The sequence below is a fragment of the Oreochromis niloticus genome, linkage group LG22 (genome assembly GCF_001858045.2).
Source record: "Oreochromis niloticus isolate F11D_XX linkage group LG22, O_niloticus_UMD_NMBU, whole genome shotgun sequence".
Taxonomy (NCBI): Eukaryota; Metazoa; Chordata; class Actinopteri; order Cichliformes; family Cichlidae; genus Oreochromis; species Oreochromis niloticus.
Genome location: NC_031985.2, coordinates 21,841,171 through 21,864,582, shown reverse-complemented (window position 1 = coordinate 21,864,582; position 23,412 = coordinate 21,841,171). Strand labels below are relative to the sequence as shown.

The following is a 23,412-nucleotide window of genomic DNA, read 5'->3' as shown; positions in this document are numbered from 1 at the left end:
GCCAAGCAAGACATCCCCTGTGTGGCTTGGAAAATTAAATCAGCTCATGACTATGTAATACCAAGTAATCCAGTACTTATGGAACATTTATTGAGCAAAACCTGGGAAGGTTAATGATGGGTACTTATGGGTGCAGGGTGACTGTGAGAGAGGCAGATCTCTATGTGTGTGTGAGAGAGCCACAGCGTGCATAAAGGTATAGGCTTATTATAGGCCTCATGTCACAGAGAAAAAGACAGGAGTCTGTATACTGGAACAGACTGTCAAAAGACCTACTAGCTCAATTTAAAAAAAAATACATTGATCTAATCATTGACTGTCTTTCTTAGCTGCTGTACAATCGTACACTGAAAAAGCCACGGCAGTTTCAGGAAAAACTCAAAAGAATATGACTCAAACACTACTTGCCAGAAGGGTTTGGATGAACAGTTATCAGCTCCATCCACATGCAGCTGAGCACTCTACTGAGCTCTGAATGCTCTTATCTTCAGCAGTCAATTAGGCTATAAATGCTCAGTTTGGCTTAATGAGCCTGATCCTTAATGGCTCTTAATCTAATTCCTACTTGTGAAAAAACAGAAGTTTACTATGGCTCTATTTCCCAGTTGTGGATGATTTTTTTTCTTTGCTTTGTTTTCCAGCTGACAGGGATGATATGGGTGAAAAGGGACAGCTTGAAGCGGCAGGGATTATAATTAGATAATTGTACTTGTGTGCGGTAGTCTCCTGTTTGGTCTCAATGGAGCAGAATATGCAGACGAATAATGAATACTAAATAAATTATGTCTCCTCTGCGAGGAAACGCGGTTTGTTTTCTATTATACATCAGTGCCATCTAGCGGACGTCCGTTTCATGCAGAGGAAGTGACGTCGTCTGAAATTCTTACCAATCAGCAGTCGAGGCTCTCAATTCGAACGGCAACTCTCGGAGGACGGAGGCTGCGATAAAAATTGATTATTTTGTTTCCTCATTTTAAGCGCTAAATGCGTTTTTTGCTCGAGTGGTATCATATAAACGGATTGTGTTGGTGATTTAAATATTTATTCCGGTAGGTTTCATTTGGTGCTGCTTTCGAATACAATGCCAGACTGCAGTTAGTAAAAAGTGCGTTAACAAACGTTAACGGCTAGCTCGCACATTAGCTTCCTCGTTTGTTTTGCTACTGCGTTAAGCTCTTGAACTGCACACTAAACTTCGCCGTAATAACAGATCCCGAGTCATGGTGAGAGAACGGACCCAGAAGAAGTCCTTCCAGCAAAGTCTGGAGGACATCAAGGTGAAAATGAAGGAGAAGAGGAACAAACGTCTGGCCAGTGCCTCAGCCCCCAGCGGAGGCCGGTCGAGGATGATAAACAAAACAAGTGGTAAGGAAATAATCTTTTGTCAATTCTGCCCACCCCCCAACAAAGTTACCTAATTGAATAGAGAACATTTGTTGTTATTGAAATAACGAGATTGGGAATGCCTCTCCGGTTTGGTGCATCCATGTTAAACCCACATTCTTGCATTTGCTAATCCATGAAGTTACTGAAACACACTATAAGATTGTTTAAAAAAAGGGAGCTGGAACATAAAGCTCCTGGGTCAGCTGATTTCCAATCTGCAGGTGAAGTTTTCTGGCATGAGAGATAAGTATAATAAATAAACAGAATGCAAATCTAAATTGATTGTGGTAATAGAAATAGAATCTGTTAAACCCAAGTTTTTAATGAGTGTCTGCCTGAGGGCTGCAACTCAAACAGATTGTGGCCAGGCTGAAAGATGTCGTTTACAGCTGTGCTAATGGCCTTCAGTAGAGCTTTTTTGTCAGCAGCTGAGCAGCCAACATACCGCAGTGTGTTGATATTCTGATAATGACGCTGACATTTACTGGCAATATTAGTATGAATGTGGATTTCATTTTTCTTTTCTCAGGAAGTGCCTCCACGCACACCATCCTGATAGGTGTGCAGATGAACAACAAGGCGCTGGCTGTGGCCTTGCAGGCTGAAAAAGAGAAAGTGAGGCAGGCTAATGCAGTGATCCTGCAGCTGAAAAGAGAGCAGCAGGCACTCTTCCTTCACCTGCTTCTGCTCAAGAGAAAGTTGAAAGAGCAGGAGGCTCTGGCAGCGAGCGCTTCAGAGGTACGCACTGTCAGCTGTCAGATTTTTTTATTTTATTTTATTTTTTTAATTAGGAATGTCCTAAGTTATTAGTAGACCATATGAATTATTTTGAGACACTGCACTTTGAATGTAAAATAAATTGTATAAATTCTTTATTTGCTTTGTTTAGACTAAACCTTCTACTGATGCCAAGCAAAACATGCATTCAGTTAGGTAAGGTTTTAAAACTCATAATGACTTACATTAAAAATGTTACATGCCTTAAACTGAGTGAAATATTGAGATTTGCTTCCTGTTAAATTACAGGAGAAAGCGGGCCAGCCAGAAACTGGACCACATCATCTGTGAATCTTCACCAGCTTGTGCAGGTATGCATAAAAATACTTCAATATCCCAGATTATTGTTAGGTATTATCCATGACTGTTAACGTATTAACCAAATATATTATTTATTAGAGGTCTTTCTTTTAATATAGTAACATTGTCTCATTCTTATTCTTCTGACATTTGCATCCATCTTAATCTTACAGTCAAGACATTGAAATTATTTAATGTGTGTGTGTGCATGTTCGTTTGTTTCTTCATAGATCCTCAGCTCTCTAACAAGAATGGGGATCTTCAGTGTGAAAAACAGACGACCTTGCCATCTACAGTAGGAGTGCGGCGTCAGCGTACAGATAAAAACAGGAGGAGGTCTGAACGTTTGCAAGAACAGAGGATTCTGGGTGAGGAAGGTCAGGTTGGTGGCTTTGGGTCTTGGATCCCAAGTCCTATTCGCAGTGACAGTGAAAATCTCAATCAAATGCAAAAATTAGAAGAACCAGAGATGGCAGATCCAGGTTTCACTGAGGAGTTACAGCACTCTACTCCTGAACCAGTGCCACCCAAAAAAAGCAGACAACAGGTCGCCAGGAAGCAGACCCAGCAACAGCAGCAGCTGTCCTCCAAACCAGAACAGGTTTCACGAAAACCCGAGAGAGGTCGCAAACCAGAGCGTGCCCCATTAAAGAAACCATGGGAGAATACCAAACCCAGAACCAGGTCAAAGAGTCGGGACCGATCAGCCACACGGGCCAAAACGGCACCTCCAGCACAGGGCAATAAACTCAACACTTCACTGGGATTTAATGACACATTTGACTTTGACTGTGAAGAAACCGTCCACGTCACGCCGTTCAGGGCCAAGGCTGAGGACAATCAGCGAATCACACCTTTGAGTGAGGAGGCTCAAGAAACAGGACAGGCCCAGGCTGAAGCTTCACCTGTGATTTCCAAGCACAGTGAATCCAGCTCTTCATCTCCGTCTTCTGAATCAGAAGACAGCCTTTATGTTCCTCACAAGACCAGACAGAGACCAGGTTCTCCTAACAAGACCAAGGGCATCACCACTCGTAGAGGCCGGCTCTCCAGTGCAGTCAGAAAGACGGAAAACATCCCTCCTAAACCAGAGATCACTGGTAAGCATTTAGATTTGTTTTTAATCTCAGCTTTTGTTTAATCTTTTATTTGTTGTTGGTCTCTATTTTTCTTTAACATTTGATAATTAAAGACTTTCTGGTATTTTATTGAATTTTGTTTTTTGTAGTCTTCAGAGATGAAGAGGCAAGTCCCAAGACTACAGGCTCTGAAGAGGCAGCAGGTTGCCTCCATCAGTCACCTGATTTTAGCTGTTCTAACAGTCCTGACCCTGTAAAGATGGAACAGGATAATTATCAAGGTAGGTGTTTAATTTGTGCCATTAAAAAAATAATTAAACAAAAAACAAAAGTATGAAACAGTTATTAAACAGTTGTGTGTGTGTGTGTGTGTTCTGCTGCTTCAGAGGCTCGTGGGGAGGGAATGGAGAATGATTGTTTGCTTCCTGTCAGCCCTCTGATTGAAGCTGAGATGATGAGAATAGACAATGTCCTGTCCAATTTTGGAGATTCCTCCGGTGAAGCTCCACTGCTTTTACCCCACCAAACTCCAAAGAGGCTCAAATCATGCAAGAAACGTAAGCTGTTACAGGATTCAATCCAAAACTGCATGTCCAGTTTGCATATCACTGTTAAAATGTTTCTGATAAATAACCTTTTGTTGCCAACATCTTTGAGCACAAGGGGCTGGCTGAATCACCTTTTTGTTGTGTTGCACTGGTGTATGCGTGTGAATTCACACAACTCCTGTTTCCTTTTTCTTTTCCTCTTTCTCACGGTTCACGTCTTCCTTCACATTCCTGCAGGTGGGCTTGGTGTAAGGCCAGCAGGGCGGGGCTTGAGTCTATGTGATGTGACCAATCTGTCCCCTGCAGCCTATCGCAAATTTTCCTGTGGAGGCTCGTCTGATTCTCGATGCTCCACCCCCGTTCCTATCCGCAAGCGGCGCTGCACCATGGCGGTCAACTACAAGGAGCCCTCGTTGCACGCGTAAGCTCACAACCGCTCTCTACTGCACGTGGTTCACTGTGTTTTTATTTTCTTTGTTATTGCAAGAAAACTCAACATTTCTCCTCAATAGGAAACTTCGGCGGGGAGACAAGTTCACAGACGTGCAGTTCCTCCGCTCTCCAATTTTCAAGCAGAAGTCTGGCAGGAGGTCTGTGCAGAAACCAAGGAATTCAAGAAGTGGGCATCAGCCATTTGAAAAGTACAATGAGTCTTTTGTTGGGTGTCGCTGAAAGTTGTTGCCTGACTTTGAAGTTGGTTTTTTTTCCCCATTACTGTCAGTGAGATTTCTTTGTGATAAAGAACTACTGTGATAATTTTTATATATTTGTTTATGTTTATGTATCTTTTAAGCTTTCATTTCTGTTATCTGTCTTTAGGTGAATGTAGTATTAGCCTTCTCAGATTTGCTCATTTTGCCATTTGCCAATTTTAAATTGTTTAAATTTTGCATTTTAACATTTTAAATTGTTTATTATGAATTCTTTAAGAAGTTTATGTTTGTAATTCTGCTTAATTTTCTTCTACTGTATGATAATAAACTTCATATAAGCGTTTACACATCATTATGACAGGTTAATATCTGAACACACCAAGTTTGGGCTCAACTCGATCAGGTCTGGACATTAATTTCAGTGTTGTGTAGTTGCAAATGAACACTGGCCACGCAAACCACTTATAGTCTGGTTCTCATCAAAGCCCTGTTTCGTTTTGTTGGGCCTGAGAAGCTCAGCTGTGTTTGCAGCTGAACCCAATTAAGGCTAGCAAGGTCTTTGTGTTGGAAAAAGTGCACACACGCAATTAGCCTCACTTCTGTTTTATTCAGTCTATAAAATAGGCTAATGCTATGTCATTAAAACCAACTGTAGAAAGAGCATGAAATTCTCTCTCCAGACATTACAAAAGGTATTTTTTTTCTAAAGCTTGAAAAGTACAAACACCTTTTTTACAAAACAGTAAAAGTACATAGTATTGCACAATCTTTTCGTTTATCTCCAAAGTATAAAGTTATCAATCTCCATCTGCCGGACAAAAATAAGAAATAATAAATTAATAACTTGCCTTAAGTATCATTCTTCTAAATTACAGCACATAAATAAGAATATACTCTAGATAATTAAATTAGTCCTTAGTCAGCAGTGTAATTTCTATGTAAAACAAATTCTGAAGGAAAGGAGATTCTCTCATTCATGTTAACTAATACTTGGAAAAATAAAAGTGCATTTCGATAGTCAAATTGCCCTATGTGGCATGATAAAAGCAAAAGATTGGGGGTTTTTTTTGTCCTTTTTCAGTTCTGGGAAAGAAAATATATGTTATATACACATTTAAAATGTACAGTGGGGTATAAGTGCATTAAAATCTGTACAAATTTAAAGTATGTATTCCTCTTTTGGCAGGACGAACTCTTCACAGACAAACTTTGACTTCATTAACATCATGCGTGCTCACAAGAGTAGAGTTTTACAGACAGGAAAACGTGGACTCTCAGTCCCTTTCCTCACAGGTAACACTAATCCACCGCGCATGCGGCAATTCCTCATGACATCTCTACCTGAGTCAACTGAGAGGAGGAGGCAGACAGAAAAGGCAGTATGAAAACAAAGATTAAGTAAGATGGGTGGTTAATCTCTGATCAGCTGTCATAATACAGTGCTTTCAGCACACAAACAACACCTGCCCTGTTTAATGTTTTACTACTGCTCTTCTTTTCTTTCCATGGGCCTCTGAGACACATGGTCAAATACAAAAACTACAATGCTTTTGTCTGGAAACGGAAACAGTCTTGCAGTTCTTAAATGAGGCCTTCCCCTCATGACCCATCTTTCAGGGTAGTCTAAGCTACTGATTTATGGTGTAGGCCAGCAAGCATCAAACATTACAAAAGTGTTCATCCAAGACCCGTTTGCACCTTTTACATTAAGATATGTTTCTGAAACCTATCTACTCCAGAATCAGTAGTCGTGTCCTTTGCTTTGCTTGTCTTTTGCATTGCCTAAAACAACAGTTCATTGTCCCAGGACACCCTCATCCTTGTTGAGGTGAAGACAAATCTCTTCCTCTCGTTTACTTCTCGATTAGGCCCGCCTCTTTTATCTTAGTGTAGAAGAACTTCTCCAGTAGGTTGGCACACTTGTAGTACTCGCTCTCTGGAGGGTTGTATTCACGACAGTTTGTGAAAATTCGCTGCATGTCGGCCATAAAAAGCTTCCGTGTCGTGTAGTACCGGCTCTTTAGACGCTCACTCATTGTCTTGAGGTCTGTAAAAATGTGAAATTTCAATTATGATACCTCTCAGTGGCTGAATGAGCATGGCATTTAACAAATAAACCCCACTTAGTTCATGCTTTAATGCCAGCTGAATAACAACAGTAAAAGATGTGGACTTTAATTAGAAATGATCTGCTGTCGTACTGCAAAACAATGTACAACTATGCAATGACTAGTGCAGACAATTAGTAATACACAACTTGTTAACACACGTACCCATGGGGAAGCGTATGACTTGGTAGTACCCAGGTGCTTCTGTTTTTTTCACAGGCTCCATGAAAGGCCAGGCATTCTGGTGACTCTAAAACACATAAAGCAGTGCTTTAAGAAAACTTTGTCTGTGTACGTGTGTGTCAGATGTAGACCACATTACACGTGTCTATCCCTCACCTTCACATGTTGGAGGATGGTTTTCAGAGTGCTGTACAGTTGATCGGGGTCTTTCAGTTCTTTCCTGAAGAGTGAAAAATGGTAGAAAGAACGATATAAAACTGAGGCTAGCTAAGTGCTATTTCCAGATGTGCATGCGTGTTATTATTGCCTGCAAATTTTTATCATAAATGAAGACCAGAGACAATGTCTGACTGTATCATTGATAAAAATGATCCAATATAAGATGTGAATACATTAGCCAAATCATTAGCGGAGCAACTTACCCTTTGCCCACAGGCTTCCAGCCAGTTTCACCTGTTGATATAAATAAACTAATATTAAACTCATACACCACAATGGAGTCATTCTCTAGTCACTAGAGGAAAAATAGGTCAGCAACTTCTGTGTAACCACAAAAAATGCTGCTGGGTGAATGATTGCGCAGAATGTTTTTGTAAGTAGTTGGACGACTAAATAGTTGCGCAGAGGTTGCGCGTGTGGCACTCTAAACCTGGCAAACATCTGCAATGAATTCCCATCTAATTTTATAAAACAGACTCTAAACAACTTGCAGTCAGTCTCTGCAATAGCAGACATGATGCTGACTCAGTCTTATTGCGGATTTCTCACTGTCCTGACACACCAATGTTTCTATAGAGATGGCAGCTGACTGGAAGTGGTTTAATATCTGGTTCCTTTCTTCAAAGCAACCACTTCAAAGGCAGCCACATAGCGAGCTGAGTGCAATAATTTTGGTTGCCCTACAGTCTCCAACCACTGTTTTTCTTGTGTGACAATAGCTTAAAAGATGGACGTGGATATAAAGTAGTGACATTGCAATTACTGCTTGTCTTGTTGCCACAAAACAAATTCAAAAAATTCATCATAATTCTTGCATTCACGTGCAACCTGCTCTAGTCCTTGGCTGGTAGCCGTACATACAGAAAATAACCACCCATCCAGATTTCGTAGAGAACAGATTTTAAATCCCAAAAGTATTTGATTAATTAGCTTTCAGTTCTGCTTAACCTGTCGCTTCGAGGAAATTAACAAAGTTGGTGGTGATTATAGAGGTAGATGTACGACAAAGCCCATAAAAACCCAGTAGATAATATAACCAAAAAGTTGGACAGCTTAATTGCACAGGATGTATGTGGTAAGTGGCCTACTTTCATCAGCATTTAATGCTGTAATGGCAATCATTACTTTTTAATGGCAATAATCTTGTAATGTAACAAGCTACTTTTAAAGGCCAAGGTTACCCAACACTGAAAAAGAATAACATACGTATGCCAGGAATGCTCTCAATGGGAATCTGCCGGACTCCATCCTTAAAACAGGACAGCCCTGGATAGACTTTTCTGATCTGAGCCTGTTTCCTCTCAATCAGCTTCTTGATTATCTGAAGGCAACAAATGAGAAAAAAAATCTTAGTTGAGGGGACAGAAAGAAGCATTCAGACCAATAAAATGTTAAAGAGTTGATTTAAAAGTCACCCACACACCTCTTTCTGCTTCTTGATGATGACAGAGAACTCGGTGTAGGGGATGCTGGGGTTGAGCTCACAGCCCATGAGTGTGGCTCCTTCATAATCCTTGATGTAGCCCACATACTTGGACTTGGGAACCTTTATGTCTTTTGAGAAACCCTGATAAGGAGGAAGTAATAATTTATCCTGGAGCTGCCACGCGCTAGCAGTTCTGCCTCTATTTATTATATTATTGTAAATATCTATCACAGTCCAAGAAGAACCATGTTACCTGTTTCTTAAAGTACCCAATGGCGTATTCATCAGCATAAGTGAGAAAATTGAGGATTTCATGCTTTATGTGATATTCTTTCAGGTGGTTCATCAAATGTGTTCCATAACCCTGCAACCACACAGTCAGGCCAGGAAAGGGTTAGAGCCAGCCATCCAGATATCACTGAATACCCACCAAGCTGAGAAATAAAGCTGGGCGCGCTCTCACCTTGACCTGTTCGTTGGAGGTGACGGCACAGAAGACAATCTCTGTGAAGCCTTGCGATGGAAACATCCGGAAGCAGATCCCTCCGATCACTCTCCCGTCCTTGATCAGGGACAGCGTTTTGTGTTTCCTGCCAGAAGAAAAGATGAATTTTACAGAGGGAATCTGCTTCTATAGCACTTCTGAACTTAAGGTGTGACGATGAGGCAGAGTTACACTCACGGATCGAACACCAGCCGCGTGATGTACTCCTTGGGCATGCGGGGAAGCTGATGGGAGAACACGTTCTGAAGGCCGACGAGCCACATCAAAATCCTCTTGTTGGGCTTCTGGTTTAGGGAGTTCCCAATGACGTGGAATTCAATCACGCCCCTGCGCTCCTCCAGGCGGGCGGCTTCGTCACGTGCAGAGTGAGCTGATAGCAGGCTGGTCTGCACAGACAGGAAGGTATCAAATAAATCACGGTCCAAAATTTGCTGTGATGTGCAGAGGACTTGAACATTTTGTGCAGGGACAATTAACCTACGACTAAAAAAATAAATGAAGTGCTATACAGACACATTATGGCAGCTTGGAAGGAGATCAAGACCAATTACCATGAGATCTGACACTGACAGGAAAATGATTAGGCTGGAAGGATGAGAAGATTTACAATTATCTAATGACTTTAATTCTTTTTACTCTTGTTATAAAGTGTCAGCCTGGAAAATCTGATAGAGGCTTCGGGTCTGGATGGTATCTGTGAAGATTACATAACTGCCCTTTGCAAATCTGCAGTGCCTTCTTATTTCTCTTAAAAATCCAAGACTTGAGTCAAAATGAAAAGCATTGCAGGTGATGCCAGTTTCAAAATATACTAGGAGTAACCCCCAAAACAACTGAAGAAGAGAGCACGGGCCATTTTAGTTTGTCTTCACTTGATTTACAGATGTGAGGCATCTTGACTGACAGAAAGGTTTCAAGAAAACGGCTGTGTATCAGAAGCTGGAGCGATATGCACTGGTTTACCCTGAAGGTGTCTTATCACTTTTACTTTTTGTCACATACAGCAACAGCAGGAGAAGCTGTAAAAAGGGCCGTTATATTATCCCACTCATACATGACACCGCGCCGTAGTGATTGCTTCAGAAATCATATGAAGCTCGCGATTAAGTTTTCAACATGGCAAAGATAACATAACAGAGAGCGTTATACATGAAGAGGAAGTGGAAATCATCAGGCCTCACGAGCACTCTGATACAGTTTCTGACAAACAGCTTATAGGTGGGCTATAATTATAGAAATTATAGAATTTTAGCCCAAATTACTACTTTTCATATGAAGATTAAATTCACTTCCAACTAATTGGACTCCATGCTGTGACTAAACAATAATGGGTTACCTCTGGAATGGCAGCAGGATCAGTGATAGTCGCCATGACTTCATTGATAAGGTCCATGGGGATGTCACCAACCACCCTGGGTCTCTTGTTTTCCTCATGGGGAAGGGGCTCAGAGGGTTTACGCTTTTCTCCAGCTGGGGGAGTGTACACAGAGGAAAGCTCTCATTACTCAAGGTGCTTTATGTTGTAAGGTAAAAACAATATTAGAGAAAAAACCCCAACAATCAGACGACCCCCTCTGAGCAAGCACTTGGCAACAGTGGGATAGAAAAACTCCCTTTTAACAGGAAGAAAGCTCCAACAGAACCAGGCTGTGGGAGAGGCAGCCATCTGTTGTGACTGGTGTTAGAGGGAAAAAGAAGAAAGCAGGAGACAGAAATCCTGGAAACTGGTTCTACAGAATGAGATGTGTGAAAGCTGAAGCCTCTGCCTCCCATTCTACTTTTACATATCCTAGGAACCACAAGTTAACCTGCAGTCTGAGAGCAAAGTGCTCTGTTGGGGTGATATGGTACTGTTGGTATGGTTGGTAAACAAGTGACGGACATTTGAAGTCTCCTATCCTCAGTCTTCATTTTGAACCTATATGTACTTGTTTGTTAGAAGCAGCTCTGGGGTTTACTTCACCTTCATGTGATGACAGATCTTAGAGGCAGCACTTAAAACAGCGTTACATTAAAAGCATAAGAATCTCCAAAACTAGAAACTATCTTAAAGGACGGCTGACTTGAGTAATCTCGCTGTAAAGTAGGAACCGTTGCACTTTCTGGCTGCTGTTACAACCAAATTTCCCCTTGTGGGACAATTAAAGGATTGTTCTATTCTATTCTGTTCTATTCTATTCTACTTTTAAATGTGGAAAACAAGGCTGACTTCACTCAGGTCCACACTTTTTGTTGTTGCACTGTTACGCAATAAGTTGGCTTAACTGAAACCTCATGAGTAATAACAGGTTTGTCAGCAATACCTGGGTTTGGTTCCAGTACAGAAGCTGCCTTCCTGGCAGGACTGACACTGCCGCAGGTGGACGGGTCTACTGACACGGGACTGGTGCTGTAGTACAGCGGCCTGGCCACTGAAGCAGCACTTATAACTACAAAAAGACACAGAGGGAATTGAATTTATTCAGTCATAGGCTTTAACCTTTTCTTAAAAAAAAACAAAACAAGTGTCATCTTGAGAGGCGTTTCGGTGAAGGTGCGTGGGAGGGCGTGTCACCTGTGTGGATAGGAATCTGCCCTCCTGCTGCCCCTGCCAAGAAGTCTTGGCTCCAGATTGGAGAGTTATGACTGTAAACTTCCTCCTCCAGCATTGACAAGAACCTGAGCAGAGAAATCACAACAACTACTTAACTATATTAAAACAAGCAGTCAACTTTACATAAGTGGCTACAGTCTGGTTTCATACTGAGGATGTGAAGCACATCCCAGAGTGTAGCTACTTGAAGGCCTGTGTGGCTAACTGCATGTGAGCCTTCTGTATCTCTTACTTGGGAAAGTGTGTAAGAATGAGTGTGCGTTTCTCAGGAGGGAGCTTGTCCTTCTCCTGTCTGGCCTGCTCCAGCAGCTGTTTCCTCATCACAGTGAAGACAGAACGCAAAAGCGTCCGCCCGAAGATCTGAGTGGTCTCGTAGCGGGGCAGGCTGTCACAGAACTGAGGCACATTGCAGTAGCAGAGCCATCTGGAACAAGCATATCCCATAATTATCTTACAGCTTGTAACTGTACTGGTGCAGGAAAGGCAGGCACAAGATTATCTGTCTACTCTGCTACCTAGTGTAGTTGACTTTGTATCCAGCTGCGTCATCGTTGGGCACCCTTTGGCGTCTTTGAGAGGGCGTTTCCAACTGCCAGTAGTTGATCTGGTTGAGAAACATCTTAGCCAGCTCCATAATGGTTTGGCGTTCTTTAGATGGCAGGTGGCTGAATTTGTACTGGACAAAATTGTTCACCCCCTATTTTGAAAACGTGGAGTAAAAGAAAGAACAAATACATCAAAATTAAGATAAAGATCAGAGGATGAAAGAGTCTGTGCAGTGGAGACTTGTTTCTCTACCTGCTCGATGCTGGGCTTTTCAAACGGCGGACTCTCCTGTGCTTCTAACATTGGTTTACCCATCTGCAGGATGGATTTCCTCAGCAGCTGACAACGGAAAAAGATGGCGTTTGTTTAAAGTGAGCGAGATCTGAAAACTGTACCTTGCTTCAAACGGAGTGTAAAGCAGTAAAATTACTTTGAAGAGGGAAAAGTAGACTTGTTTAGTGTCAGCATCCTCCTCTTTGTGAATGCACGTGTACAGATACTCCACATCCAGAACAATACCAAGAAGCCTGTTCATTTCCTCCTCTGAAACATTTTCTAGATGGGTCACATGATCACCTGGAAAGAAGAAATAAGCCAATGAAATTCATCTAGCTTACCCTTCTTGGTATTATTTTCTGATGCAGCTTCTCTGGTGGGCATGCCCACTTACCCAAAGTGTGAGAGCAGCTCCGACAGGGCTCCTGGAGGTTGACTGCGTTGGACTGCTGCTCTGTTTGAGGAGGTGTAGGAGGGGGATTCTGACTTTTCCAGCCATTACACTTACAGGCTCCTTCAGCCTGCAATAAATAGAGGTTAAATTAGTACAAGCAGGCACAAACACGACAGTATTTACATTAAAAGCAGCAAGTGAGCAATAAATGGGGGCAGATTATACTGAACAATTAAGGAGAACCATTCAACTTGTTAAGCTTTGCTTTTTTATTCCATAAATATCTTAAAAGCAAACTGCAGCTTTTCCAGGCTCTCTCAGGTCAAACAAGAGAAGTTATGCCCGACTGTCTACAGTAACAGGGGGCGGGAACACGATCAGCTGAAGGTGCTGTTCTGAGCATGCGCCCTGAAACAACAACAAACTCCGCCCCCGCCAGCAGCTGTCACCCTGTCAAAACAAAGACCCCGTCCCTCTCTGCGGATCATACGCTGCATAAGCCCAATAAACTCCTCTCTGTTTACCCCCCCTGCTATGACGGACTGCACGGGGACGCTGTGAAATTTCCAGTGGAAACACGAGACCGTGCACGACCACACACACGCGTATCCAGACCTTGTGCACACAGCCAGCTACTCCCAAAACCAGCGTCAAGCCAATGTTTACGTTCACCAACCCCCCACCTTGACAGAAACAGTAACACTGTAACAGGCTGCAGCTGCAAGGCCCCTGCTGAAAAGTCCAGATGTAAAAAAAACCTCCAAAACACTTAACGTGTCAAGATTTTTTTTTTTTTTAGTATTACCTCTTCAGTAAGTGGTTCATGCATGCAAAAGAAAAAAAAGAAACTCAAGTGCGGCAATGGCTTCCTTTGCTGCGCTTGCATTTTGAAAACTATTGCAACCAAGCCCAGGAAATGCACCACACTTTAAGTATGAGCCCCGAAAACTACCCCGCTTCAAAGCCCTGCTTTTGCAGATGTGGCATACTTTGCAGGATGAATATACTCCGAGTTTTTCCAGTTTCTTGGGCCGAGGCGAGGAGCGTAGTTGTGCCTTCTTCACGGCGATACGTGCGGATCCTCTAGCGGCGCCGGAGCCCTCCGTGCCTCCGGCTCCAGGAGCGGCCGGAACCAGGCCCGCGGCTCCGATGGCCGGCGAACCTTGCTGAATCCCAGCGCTGTCGGCCATGATTCCCACCGAAACCCGAAGGGACCGCCAGCCCGGGGAATATTCGCTGCGCCGTCCGCTCTATTCCACAAACGGAGGATCAGACATGGCGCTCATCCTTATTTTCAATTTCTCGCTGTAGGCCCATTTTCCTCCGCTAGGGGACCTTCATGGGATAGGCCAACTCCACAACAATTCAAAGAGGAGAGGTCACAAAATGCAACCATTTATAGCAAAATTTCAAGGTCAAACATGGTGGGAGGGAAAAAAAGTGGATGCATACCTTCAGTCAGGCACAGGCGACTTTCAAGACTATACTGAAAAATTACTGAAATGAATAGCAACACTATTTAGAAATATATTTATAGACCCTTAAAAATATTTTCACATTATATCAGTAAACATATGGAAATGTCTTAAGGATGCTCACCCAAACAACAACAACAAAAAAAAGGTTAAAGTTCAGGATTGATGATGATTAGAAGCTTTCATCAGTTTCATGATGAGTATGAGGCAAGTAAAGGTGTAGGTCATAACCTCCAGAGGACAAAACAAACAGATATATAGAGTGGTAGACGTAAAAAGTTTAAAAAAAAAAAAAAAAAGCTATTGAGGTCCAGAGGAAATAAAGGCACGCACACATACACACCGCCTGATTACAATAATAAATGATCAAATTTATTTCAGTATTTATTTGGTCATTACATAACAGTACTGTAAAATGCTTGCATTTAAATGTTTCCGGCTGCAAATAAGTGTTCACTGCAAAAACAAAACAAAACAAAAAAAATTACAATTTGCATCCCTATTATGTGTTAAATCATCTATTCATAAACCGCCATCGTGCCAGCTGATAGTTGTTTTACTGTTCCTACAATTATCGTCACAATGTTACCGAGATGTAGGAGGACAGACGGAGGAAAGCTCAAAAACTGTGCAGCGTGGTGTCCGACTCCTCTGGAGTTTTACAACCTGTGCCTCTGAAAGCTCACGTCTACTTACAGGGAGGAGTAGGAGGAGGAATAGTTCTGGACAAGGCATAGACAAGAAAAAAAAAAAATGGAGAAGTGTAAAGTAAAGAGATAATATTAAAAACAAACAAACAAAAAAAAAAAAACGTTTGGATATATTTTTTATGACATAAATGTACAAGACAGATGGCTAAATAAATGCAATTTCATTTTTTTGTTGTTGTTAATAAACACTAGATACATTTATAAAGACCACCACTGATTATAATTTAACCATTTATATGTGTAAAAAAAAAAAAAAAAAAAAAAAAGACAAAGAAAAAAAAGGAACAGCAACAAAACTCCAAACCCAGATTGTAGCTGTTTTTTTTCTCCTTCCTGCTAACTGTACACTTTTTTATGATTATCTAGACAACTCCCTAGCAAGCATTAGTCCTGTCATTGGTAAATTGAAAAAAGGTAGACTACACTGCAACACCTTATTTACAGTATATTATTTATATATTTATATTTATATATTTATATATATATATTTATATATCACACTGGCTGAAATCATGACAAGATATATTCATGAGCATCATTAGTGCAAGGCATGAGTAAGACAGACCTGTAAAAAGAGTTATTTACTAAAAGTACTCTATGTGCGTGTGTGTGTGTGTGTGTGTGTGCGTGCGTGTGTGTAACAATAAGGGGGGTTGTGTGTCGGTGGGACAGAGTGTGTGCTTGACAAAGGTGTGGATGATGTGTAACAGACAGTGTGTGTGTTCATGTACAGTGATGTTTAGGTCTCACAGGGAATAGGGGAAGGTTGGGAGGGGGACGACAAGTCAGTGGCGTGTGTGTGTTTAATTGTGCAAATGTGTGTTCAAAAAAAACCCCCAAAACAACAAAACACACGGATAAATGCGTGTGAATAAGTCGAAGGATGTGATCTGTCACCAGACAGCAAACCCGGGCCGGGCTTTGTACAGAATGACACACCGCCGTGTCTAAAGCACTTTCTAATCGAGAGAAGATGTCAAACATTTATGATTCCGATATTAATTAAGAAGCAACTTTACATATTGCAACTCCCCACTCACTGCTATCACCTTCGATTTACCCCCCAGTGCAAACCCAGCAGTCGAGCAACATTGACACAATGGAAAAAGTATTCGCACAAGAATAAATCGTTGAAAAGCAGAAACCCAAGAGACCGCAGTATGACAACAAAAGGGTGGTCTACACAAGGTTTATGGACGGACACATCATGAGGTGGGCAGGTGGTGACACTGACGTGTACCGTAGAGGCCTCTGCGCTGTGTTTGTAGACACAAGGGGATTTGCTGCGCAGCACTGGCCCTTGCAGACAACTCAACTCACAGAGTAAATACTGTGAAACATTGCACAATGCCACGAAGGACAGCTATGAGCAGGCACGGGCCCAGAATGGAGACAAGGTGGTGTGAGAAGCTATGCACTAGTGCTACGTTGGGTTTAATGGAGGGAGTGGGGTTATAAGGACCAACTCTTCTTTTTTTTCCCCCAGCTACGAGATAAAGGGCCCTAGAAACAACAAGAGAGACAGAACCTACAGTTTCTCTCTGCGCCCTCCACCTTTCCTCTTTCTGAGACTAACAAGAACACACTCCTCCAACCAACTTTTTCTGCTCTACTGCAGATTAAATGTGTAACTCTTTTTAACTTTTAGGCCGTCTAAATATGCTAGCATTTGCATCCACAAGTTTGACAAAATTACAGTAAACAATAATCAACAAAGTTATAAAAAATTGAACAAAAACAGAAGACTGGTATTAGAAATGCAATATTAAAGACTTAAGCTATCCCAGAAAAGAGAAGTGATCACTTCCTCCAGATGAAACTCGTGTCTACACGCTGTAAAGATGATGACAATGCGAGGAAGGGTGCTCTAATGTTTCTAATATCTGCTATCACTGATCTATCAATAATACGATAGATGTAACAAGCTCGATGGCAGAAAGTAAGACAAAGTGGTTAGGAGGCTTCCCCGGGTAGCAGCAGAACCATAGTGGAGGAAAAGAGGCAGAGCTGCAAAGAAAGATCAGTGTGATGGCAATGAATTTGTTAAAAGTGGATGGGTGGGGTGGCGAGCGGAGGGCATATTTTCTTGTTTCAGAGAGTAGATGACACATTGCATTAGTAACTGCAGTGGCATTTGGGGCATTGACCACATTAGTTACTGCCATACAGGTTGGTAGGGAGGAGGGTGTTCTTCATGTTAGTTACTGCAGCATGGAGCCTTGGCTGGCTGGGCAGCTTCTGTCAGGTCCACTCCCCGGCTGCGCCCAGTGTTTGCTCCTGCAGGCTGAGGCTCATTTTTTGGCAATCTCTTTGCTGGAAGAAATCAAAAACAAAAAAACAAACATATAATAAAACAATTTTCAGGAAAGAGAAGCTACAAATGATTAAAAAAAAAAAAAATACATTAACAAAAAAAAACAAAAAAACATCAATCATACTAGTTTGACCTTGTCCTCCAGTTAATTTTTAACTCGTATTTAAAGCAGGAACTGAAACCCTTTAGGAATTTGTGATTGTCCAAGCCTAACAGCGGCGTCGTAAACCTTGTGTGTTTTTCAGTAGAAGAAAACTGGAGCTACAGTAGAAAGCTCAGGCAAGCAGAAAACATGCAAATTCCACACAGAAGGAGCCCTAAACTGGGCTTGAAGCCATGACCTTCTTGCTATGAGGCAACAGTTCTAACTCTGAATAACAGAAATGTGCAGAAAAACAAATATCTACAAATTGAATCCTAAAAGTTACCCACCAATGGCCATAAATATCTCATTCACATTCATAGACGTTTTGGCCGATGTCTCCATGAAAAGTAAGCTGTTGTCATCTGCGTAGGACTGGGCGTCCTGTTGACACAATGTAAACAATTTTCAAAACATTCTCCAACACACATTTCTTCAGGCATAGGAGAAACACAATTAGAGGATAATTAAAAATGGAAGTCGTGGCTCTAGAATGCAGCGTCCGCTTCGAATGTGATCATTCAGCCATCCACCTATTTTCCTCCCCTCATCCAACTCCACTTTGCGGTAGGGCTGGAGACGGGTCGCCAGCCTGTCGCAGGGCTAACAGAGAGGTACAGACAGCCATTCACACTCATATTCACACCCATGAGCGATTTAGAATCACCAATTAAATAACTGTACTAACTACATGTGCTTGGACTGTGGGAGGAGGCTGGAGTACCCGGAGATAAACCACGCAGACACAGGAAGAACATACAAACTCCACACAGAAAGGTCACAGAGATATTAGATTAAAAATAAATTAATTAATAAATAAAAATTGTAAAATAATCAAAGCCTAAGACACAGTCTAAGGTTTGTCTAGACTGACCTGGAAGTCCACAGCTCTTTTGTTGGCCAGATCAGCTTTGTTTCCTGACAGAGCGATGACTATATTAGGGCTAGCTTGTCGTTGTAGCTCCTTCACCCAGTTCTTGGCCCGTGCAAAGGACTCCTGAAAAACAAATGAAGACACGGTACCACTTGTCAACATCTAATGCTACTTTCATGTTTTAACTTGCTCTACAAGTGCTCTGGAAGGCCTGGGTCTTAGTCAAGGATGAACGTGCCTCGTTTGTGATGTCGTAGACCACAATGGCAGCTTGTGCTCCTCTGTAATACATTGGTGCCAAACTGTGGTAACGCTCCTGGCCTGCAGTGTCCCAGATTTCAAATTTCACTGTTGTGTCATCAAGACACACTGTTTGGGTTAGGAAAGCCGCTGTGGAGACAGGAAGAGATGAGTCATTTTATGCGTGATCATTAACGACACCAAAACTATATCTTTACGAGGTCATATAAACAACAGAGCTGTGAATGTGTCAACACAAAAGCATCAGTCTTCTAAATTCTGAATGGGGACTTCTCAGGAAAACAAACAAACAAAACAAAAAAAACAGAACTGTCAGGTTGTCAGAAACATCCTGATTTGATGACATGACCTTACCTCCTATTGTGCTTTCCTGGAATTCATGGAACTGGCCCTTGACGAAGCGAAGCACTAAGCTGGACTTCCCCACAGCCGATTCCCCCAACAGCACCAGCTTAAACTGACAGATCTTATTCCCTGCATTTGGTCCATTGGGTCTCGTAGCTCCTCCTCGATTGGCCATGACCTAGTCAGATCCCAGGTATCCTGTGTGCTGAACCTCACTGTCGGGACTTCTGCTGCAGGAAGCACGAAAACAAACATGTTCACAGAGTAAAAAAAGATATTAAACTCTAAGAGATTTGTAATTTCAAACAAATGTAACAAAACCTCTGCTAATATGCTTTTCCCTTCCAATGCAGTTTAACAAGTCATAACAAGAATGGAACAGTTACTTTTGTATAGATGACAGTCGGACATTTAAGACAAATGAGCATTACTCATATATTGAAATCATGCAACAAATGTATAATTATAAGATCAGCTTCCTCTGAAAATCATTATTAAAATTACAACTCTTATGAAAACTAGAATCAGACTAATGAATAGGCTACTAGAAAAAAGTAACTAAATTTGGTAATCTTTTGACATTTTGACTGGGATATAAAGGCCAATGAAAGTTCATCAGAGCAGACTACATAGAAAAAACTGATAGATCTCTCACTCATACTTTCATACATCAAAGTCAAGCATTCACCCACTGGTATCACTTCAATTTGTTATGAATTAAGAAGGATTTCCCACACAGAGTGTTTCAAAGAAACAGGTGGTTTTCACACTGCAGTTTAGGCAACATGAAGATATTTATGTGATCAATAAATTCAAATATATTCCAATATAATTCATACACAGTGCATAGAAAATGATAGCCTGTATCAATTAGCTATCTTTTTTATCTGCAAATTATGGCTGTAAATGTAATTTTATAAGGCTAATAAATGAATTATTCTGTGAACATTTCAAGTCAGTAAAAATAACTTGCAAGCATTTCAAACATACAAAGGCCTGTTCTGAATGCATGTGCGACTTTCGACAGGCCAAATTTAGGACACTTCTTCATGAATGTAACTTACAGTAACACCAGGAAAAGGAAGCCTTGTCATGAACTACAACAGTGATTCGTGGCAAACTCAAAAGAGAGCCGGGGAAAGACCCACCCAGATTACTCAAGTGTGGTACAACTGCGAGAACCATTGCATGCATGCATGCATACCATGTGTGCATGCAGTGCTTACTAACTTATTTGGGAATGAACAGCTCAGAATTTCTAAAAAAACACAGACGGCTGTTGTAAGGACATAATCACGGCTTATGTCTGACCTTACAGGGTGAATTTAGTGGAATCTTGTGCCTGACCAAAAACTGGCCTTTCGCCTCGCATCAAACTCACATATATGGTGCAGTGCAATAAAGCACAAAGCAACCTTTGTTAACCACACAAGTCACACTCTGTTGAGGAGAGGCATTAATCTGTGGTGGCTGTAGGCTCAATGGCAGTTTATGAAGATGTTGTACTGAATTATATTATACTGTAAGGTAGCTGTACATAATAGCATACGACACATTTCAGTGGCTGTGGCTTGAAAGGTTGTGGGATAGATTCCCCGGATACTCCAGTATTCATGCTGAAGTATCCTTGGGGAAAGCACTGAACCCTGAGTTGCCTGCAATGCCTCCATTGTGAATTAGAGTGTGTGCAAATGATAGAAAAGGTGCTTAGGTAAAGAAAAAAAGCACTTGTATGCATTTATGTGTGATTGGATGAACGAGTAGTAGTAGCTGAGACTGCTCCAAGTAGAAAAGTGCTACTTAATTATATAAGTTAAGAGTTAACACGTGCTTATAATGTTCTTATAAACTGCAAGATAACTGAGAGGATAAAGCTATAAATGTACTCTGAACAAAATTGCAAAAACAGGCAAGTCAGTCTATAAAGTAACCATATTTTTGCCTCCAAATCCCTGACATCATCATCCTAACTTCTTCTTTCAGTGTCCCCTTCTTGCCTAAAAACTACAGTCAGCTAGGACTTTGCGGTTATTGCCCCTAGGCTCATGGGGACTGGTTCAACAACTGATCATTTTAGATGAGCTCTAATGACATATCTGTTTTAGCTGCTTTTAGTCTAGCCTCAGGTCCCCCAGGGTTTGGTCAAACACACTGTAAATGTTTTCTACTACTGTTTTACTTGACTGTTTAGCATTGGTAGAACATAGTTGTTTTCTGATTTCTTTTCTTAAATATTATATTTTATTATGTTCCCTGTTTATGCAAGCTCCATGTTTGTAATTGTTCTTGAGACTTGGATTACAAAATGAGTGTGCCTGTACAGCACTTGTGGACAACTCCAGTCATTTCAAAATGAGCTCTATAAATAACATTTACTTTTTTTTTCACACACATTATGAACCTGTGCGTCACTAACCCACATCTGTGGCAAACCGTTCTTACTTGTGTCGCAACACTAAAGTCTGAAGGCATTCATATAAGGTAAAGATTTCCTTTACCTTAGCCACCAGATTTCTGGGTGTATTTCAAATAAAGAGCTTTGGGGAAACGAGTCAATAAATTGACCGGCGAGGTCATGCCAAAACATTTCAACCTTATCTCAATCGACTCATCCTTGAGACGAAGTCTTGAAGACGCGCAGCAAGAAAACAAACATGCTCCAGGAACTGGAATGAGAACAGTGACCGTATTTACCCACACTCATGACACGGACTGTCAGCAAACGCTGCGCATTGCATGACTGCGACGCGCATATTTGGCTTTAACCCTCGTTAGTTGACTATGAACACACTTGCTCGGTGTTAGCAGTGGCTATCGGTCTGTTTTGATGTTAGAGGGGGCCGCCATTTTCCCCAAAGTGTTTTTGTTCTCTAGCTTGTTAGCAAAGCTTAGCATTCCTAGCTGTCTGGTGTCATTAGTCTCCGAACTGCTGTAAGGACATAAAAACAACACGACAGCTATCTGCACAAAACTAACGCCATAGTTTTTTTTTTCTTTCGAATTGAAACCCTGATTGCCTGTGCCGTTTAGCTAATGTTGATTCAAGGGGAATAGCTGAGCCCCTCAATTAACAAACACTAACGTTAGCTTGCTGTCACTGTTAGCATTAGACCCACTGAACCCAGTCCACCTATTAGCAAAGTCACTGTAAGCCTGCCATGCTACCTGCTATACCAGACATTATTAGCCATTTGCTACTGGTATACAAGAGAACAAGCGGACTCGACAGGACAAAGGCCCGCATTTCTGCATCCCCTGTGCCACCAAACACCATCGACATCAGCTGCACTTAGCTAGCGACACAGCTAACTAACGAAGTCACCGATGACAACTAAACAAACGGCGGCGTCATGTCACCGAGCCAGCTGCAAACCACAACTCGTCGATTCGTGACAAGTACTTTACCTGAGAGCCAGGCGATGTACAACTTTAAATAGCACCGCTGCAGTTCGCACACAGAACCTGGGACAGTGTGATGAGCTGGTGTCAGGGGAGGGGGGACCGAGAAAATAATTTCAACAATCCTGTCACGTCTCCTCCTTTCTTTCTTCTCGCAACTTCCCCTTAGAACCAAAACACAAACAAGCTCTTCCGCTCCCCGTGCCACGTCACACGACACGCCCGCTAACAGGCAGATGGTGTATATAAAGTTTGACTATGATCTGCCCTCCAGGATCAGATCTCGGTATCTGTTTTTAATGAGATACAAATAAAATCAGACATTAATAATAATAAAAATTACAAATAATATTTTCATGTGTATTTGATCAAATTACCCAGTAATTTAACAAAAGGGAATCAGGCACAGCTGATATTTAGATAGACTCGGTACAATATAGATACCTTTTTCTATAGGAATCTTGGGTTAAAGGTGACCTTGTCACGAGGACAAAGGCATTTTAATAGTCACATAGATTGTTGTTCCTTTAATTTGAAATTAATATTTACAGACAAGTATTGTTATACCCTTTTGAAAAGAAGCATGTAATCTATTTTAAACCCACTGGATCTTCTTGGCGTTTCTTCTTCTTTCATCTGCTCCCTTCAGTAGATCATCTGCCTCCATCTCACCCTACTTCTAGCATCCTCATCTGTCACAAAAGCCCTCTGTATTCACTCCTTCACTGCATCCACAAATCTCCTCTGAGGTCTTCCTCTTCTCCTCCCTCCCGGTAGGTCCACCTTCAACATCCTTTGTTCAGTATAACCACTAACCCTCATATTCAAAGTTTTTGTTTTCTTTCTCATGTATCACAGGGTTATCGTTATTCCCCAAGTTGCAAACCAGTGATAAAGAT

The 23,412-nt window shown here is 41.6% G+C and overlaps 3 protein-coding genes across 5 annotated transcripts; 1 reads left to right on the top strand and 2 right to left on the bottom strand.

Annotated features, from left to right (window-relative positions):
* The first annotated feature begins 883 nt into the window (after positions 1-883).
* On the top strand, positions 884-5,095 carry sgo1 (shugoshin 1). 2 transcript variants are annotated; one of them, XM_005478555.4, is made up of 10 exons: positions 884-1,049; positions 1,211-1,365; positions 1,916-2,124; positions 2,276-2,319; positions 2,413-2,474; positions 2,694-3,563; positions 3,692-3,823; positions 3,929-4,099; positions 4,397-4,511; positions 4,603-5,095. In XM_005478555.4, exons 2-10 carry the CDS (start codon positions 1,221-1,223, stop codon positions 4,760-4,762), a joined length of 1,908 nt encoding a protein of 635 aa, XP_005478612.1. In that variant the 5' UTR covers positions 884-1,049; positions 1,211-1,220; the 3' UTR covers positions 4,763-5,095. The 2 variants fall into 2 exon arrangements, with proteins under 2 accessions (XP_005478612.1, XP_003444192.1); XM_003444144.5 differs by having other exon boundaries at positions 4,328-4,511.
* A 235-nt stretch (positions 5,096-5,330) lies between these two features.
* kat2b (K(lysine) acetyltransferase 2B) lies at positions 5,331-14,675 on the bottom strand. The gene is made up of 18 exons (XM_003444058.3): positions 13,983-14,675; positions 12,994-13,120; positions 12,754-12,899; positions 12,576-12,662; positions 12,293-12,474; positions 12,010-12,201; positions 11,739-11,842; positions 11,488-11,613; positions 10,521-10,654; positions 9,362-9,570; positions 9,143-9,269; positions 8,933-9,043; positions 8,677-8,820; positions 8,460-8,574; positions 7,457-7,487; positions 7,191-7,254; positions 7,017-7,101; positions 5,331-6,790 (listed from the first exon to the last, which is right to left on the bottom strand). The coding sequence occupies exons 1-18, from the start codon at positions 14,181-14,183 to the stop codon at positions 6,597-6,599; spliced, it is 2,379 nt and encodes a 792-aa protein (XP_003444106.1). The 5' UTR covers positions 14,184-14,675; the 3' UTR covers positions 5,331-6,596.
* A 347-nt stretch (positions 14,676-15,022) lies between these two features.
* LOC100701272 (ras-related protein Rab-5A) lies at positions 15,023-22,714 on the bottom strand. 2 transcript variants are annotated; one of them, XM_003444059.5, is made up of 6 exons: positions 22,520-22,714; positions 19,124-19,341; positions 18,747-18,898; positions 18,509-18,631; positions 17,925-18,018; positions 15,023-17,491 (listed from the first exon to the last, which is right to left on the bottom strand). In XM_003444059.5, the coding sequence occupies exons 2-6, from the start codon at positions 19,287-19,289 to the stop codon at positions 17,376-17,378; spliced, it is 651 nt and encodes a 216-aa protein (XP_003444107.1). In that variant the 5' UTR covers positions 19,290-19,341; positions 22,520-22,714; the 3' UTR covers positions 15,023-17,375. The 2 variants fall into 2 exon arrangements, with proteins under 2 accessions (XP_003444107.1, XP_005478611.1); XM_005478554.4 differs by having other exon boundaries at positions 19,124-19,344; positions 22,520-22,712.
* Positions 22,715-23,412: the final 698 nt, after the last annotated feature.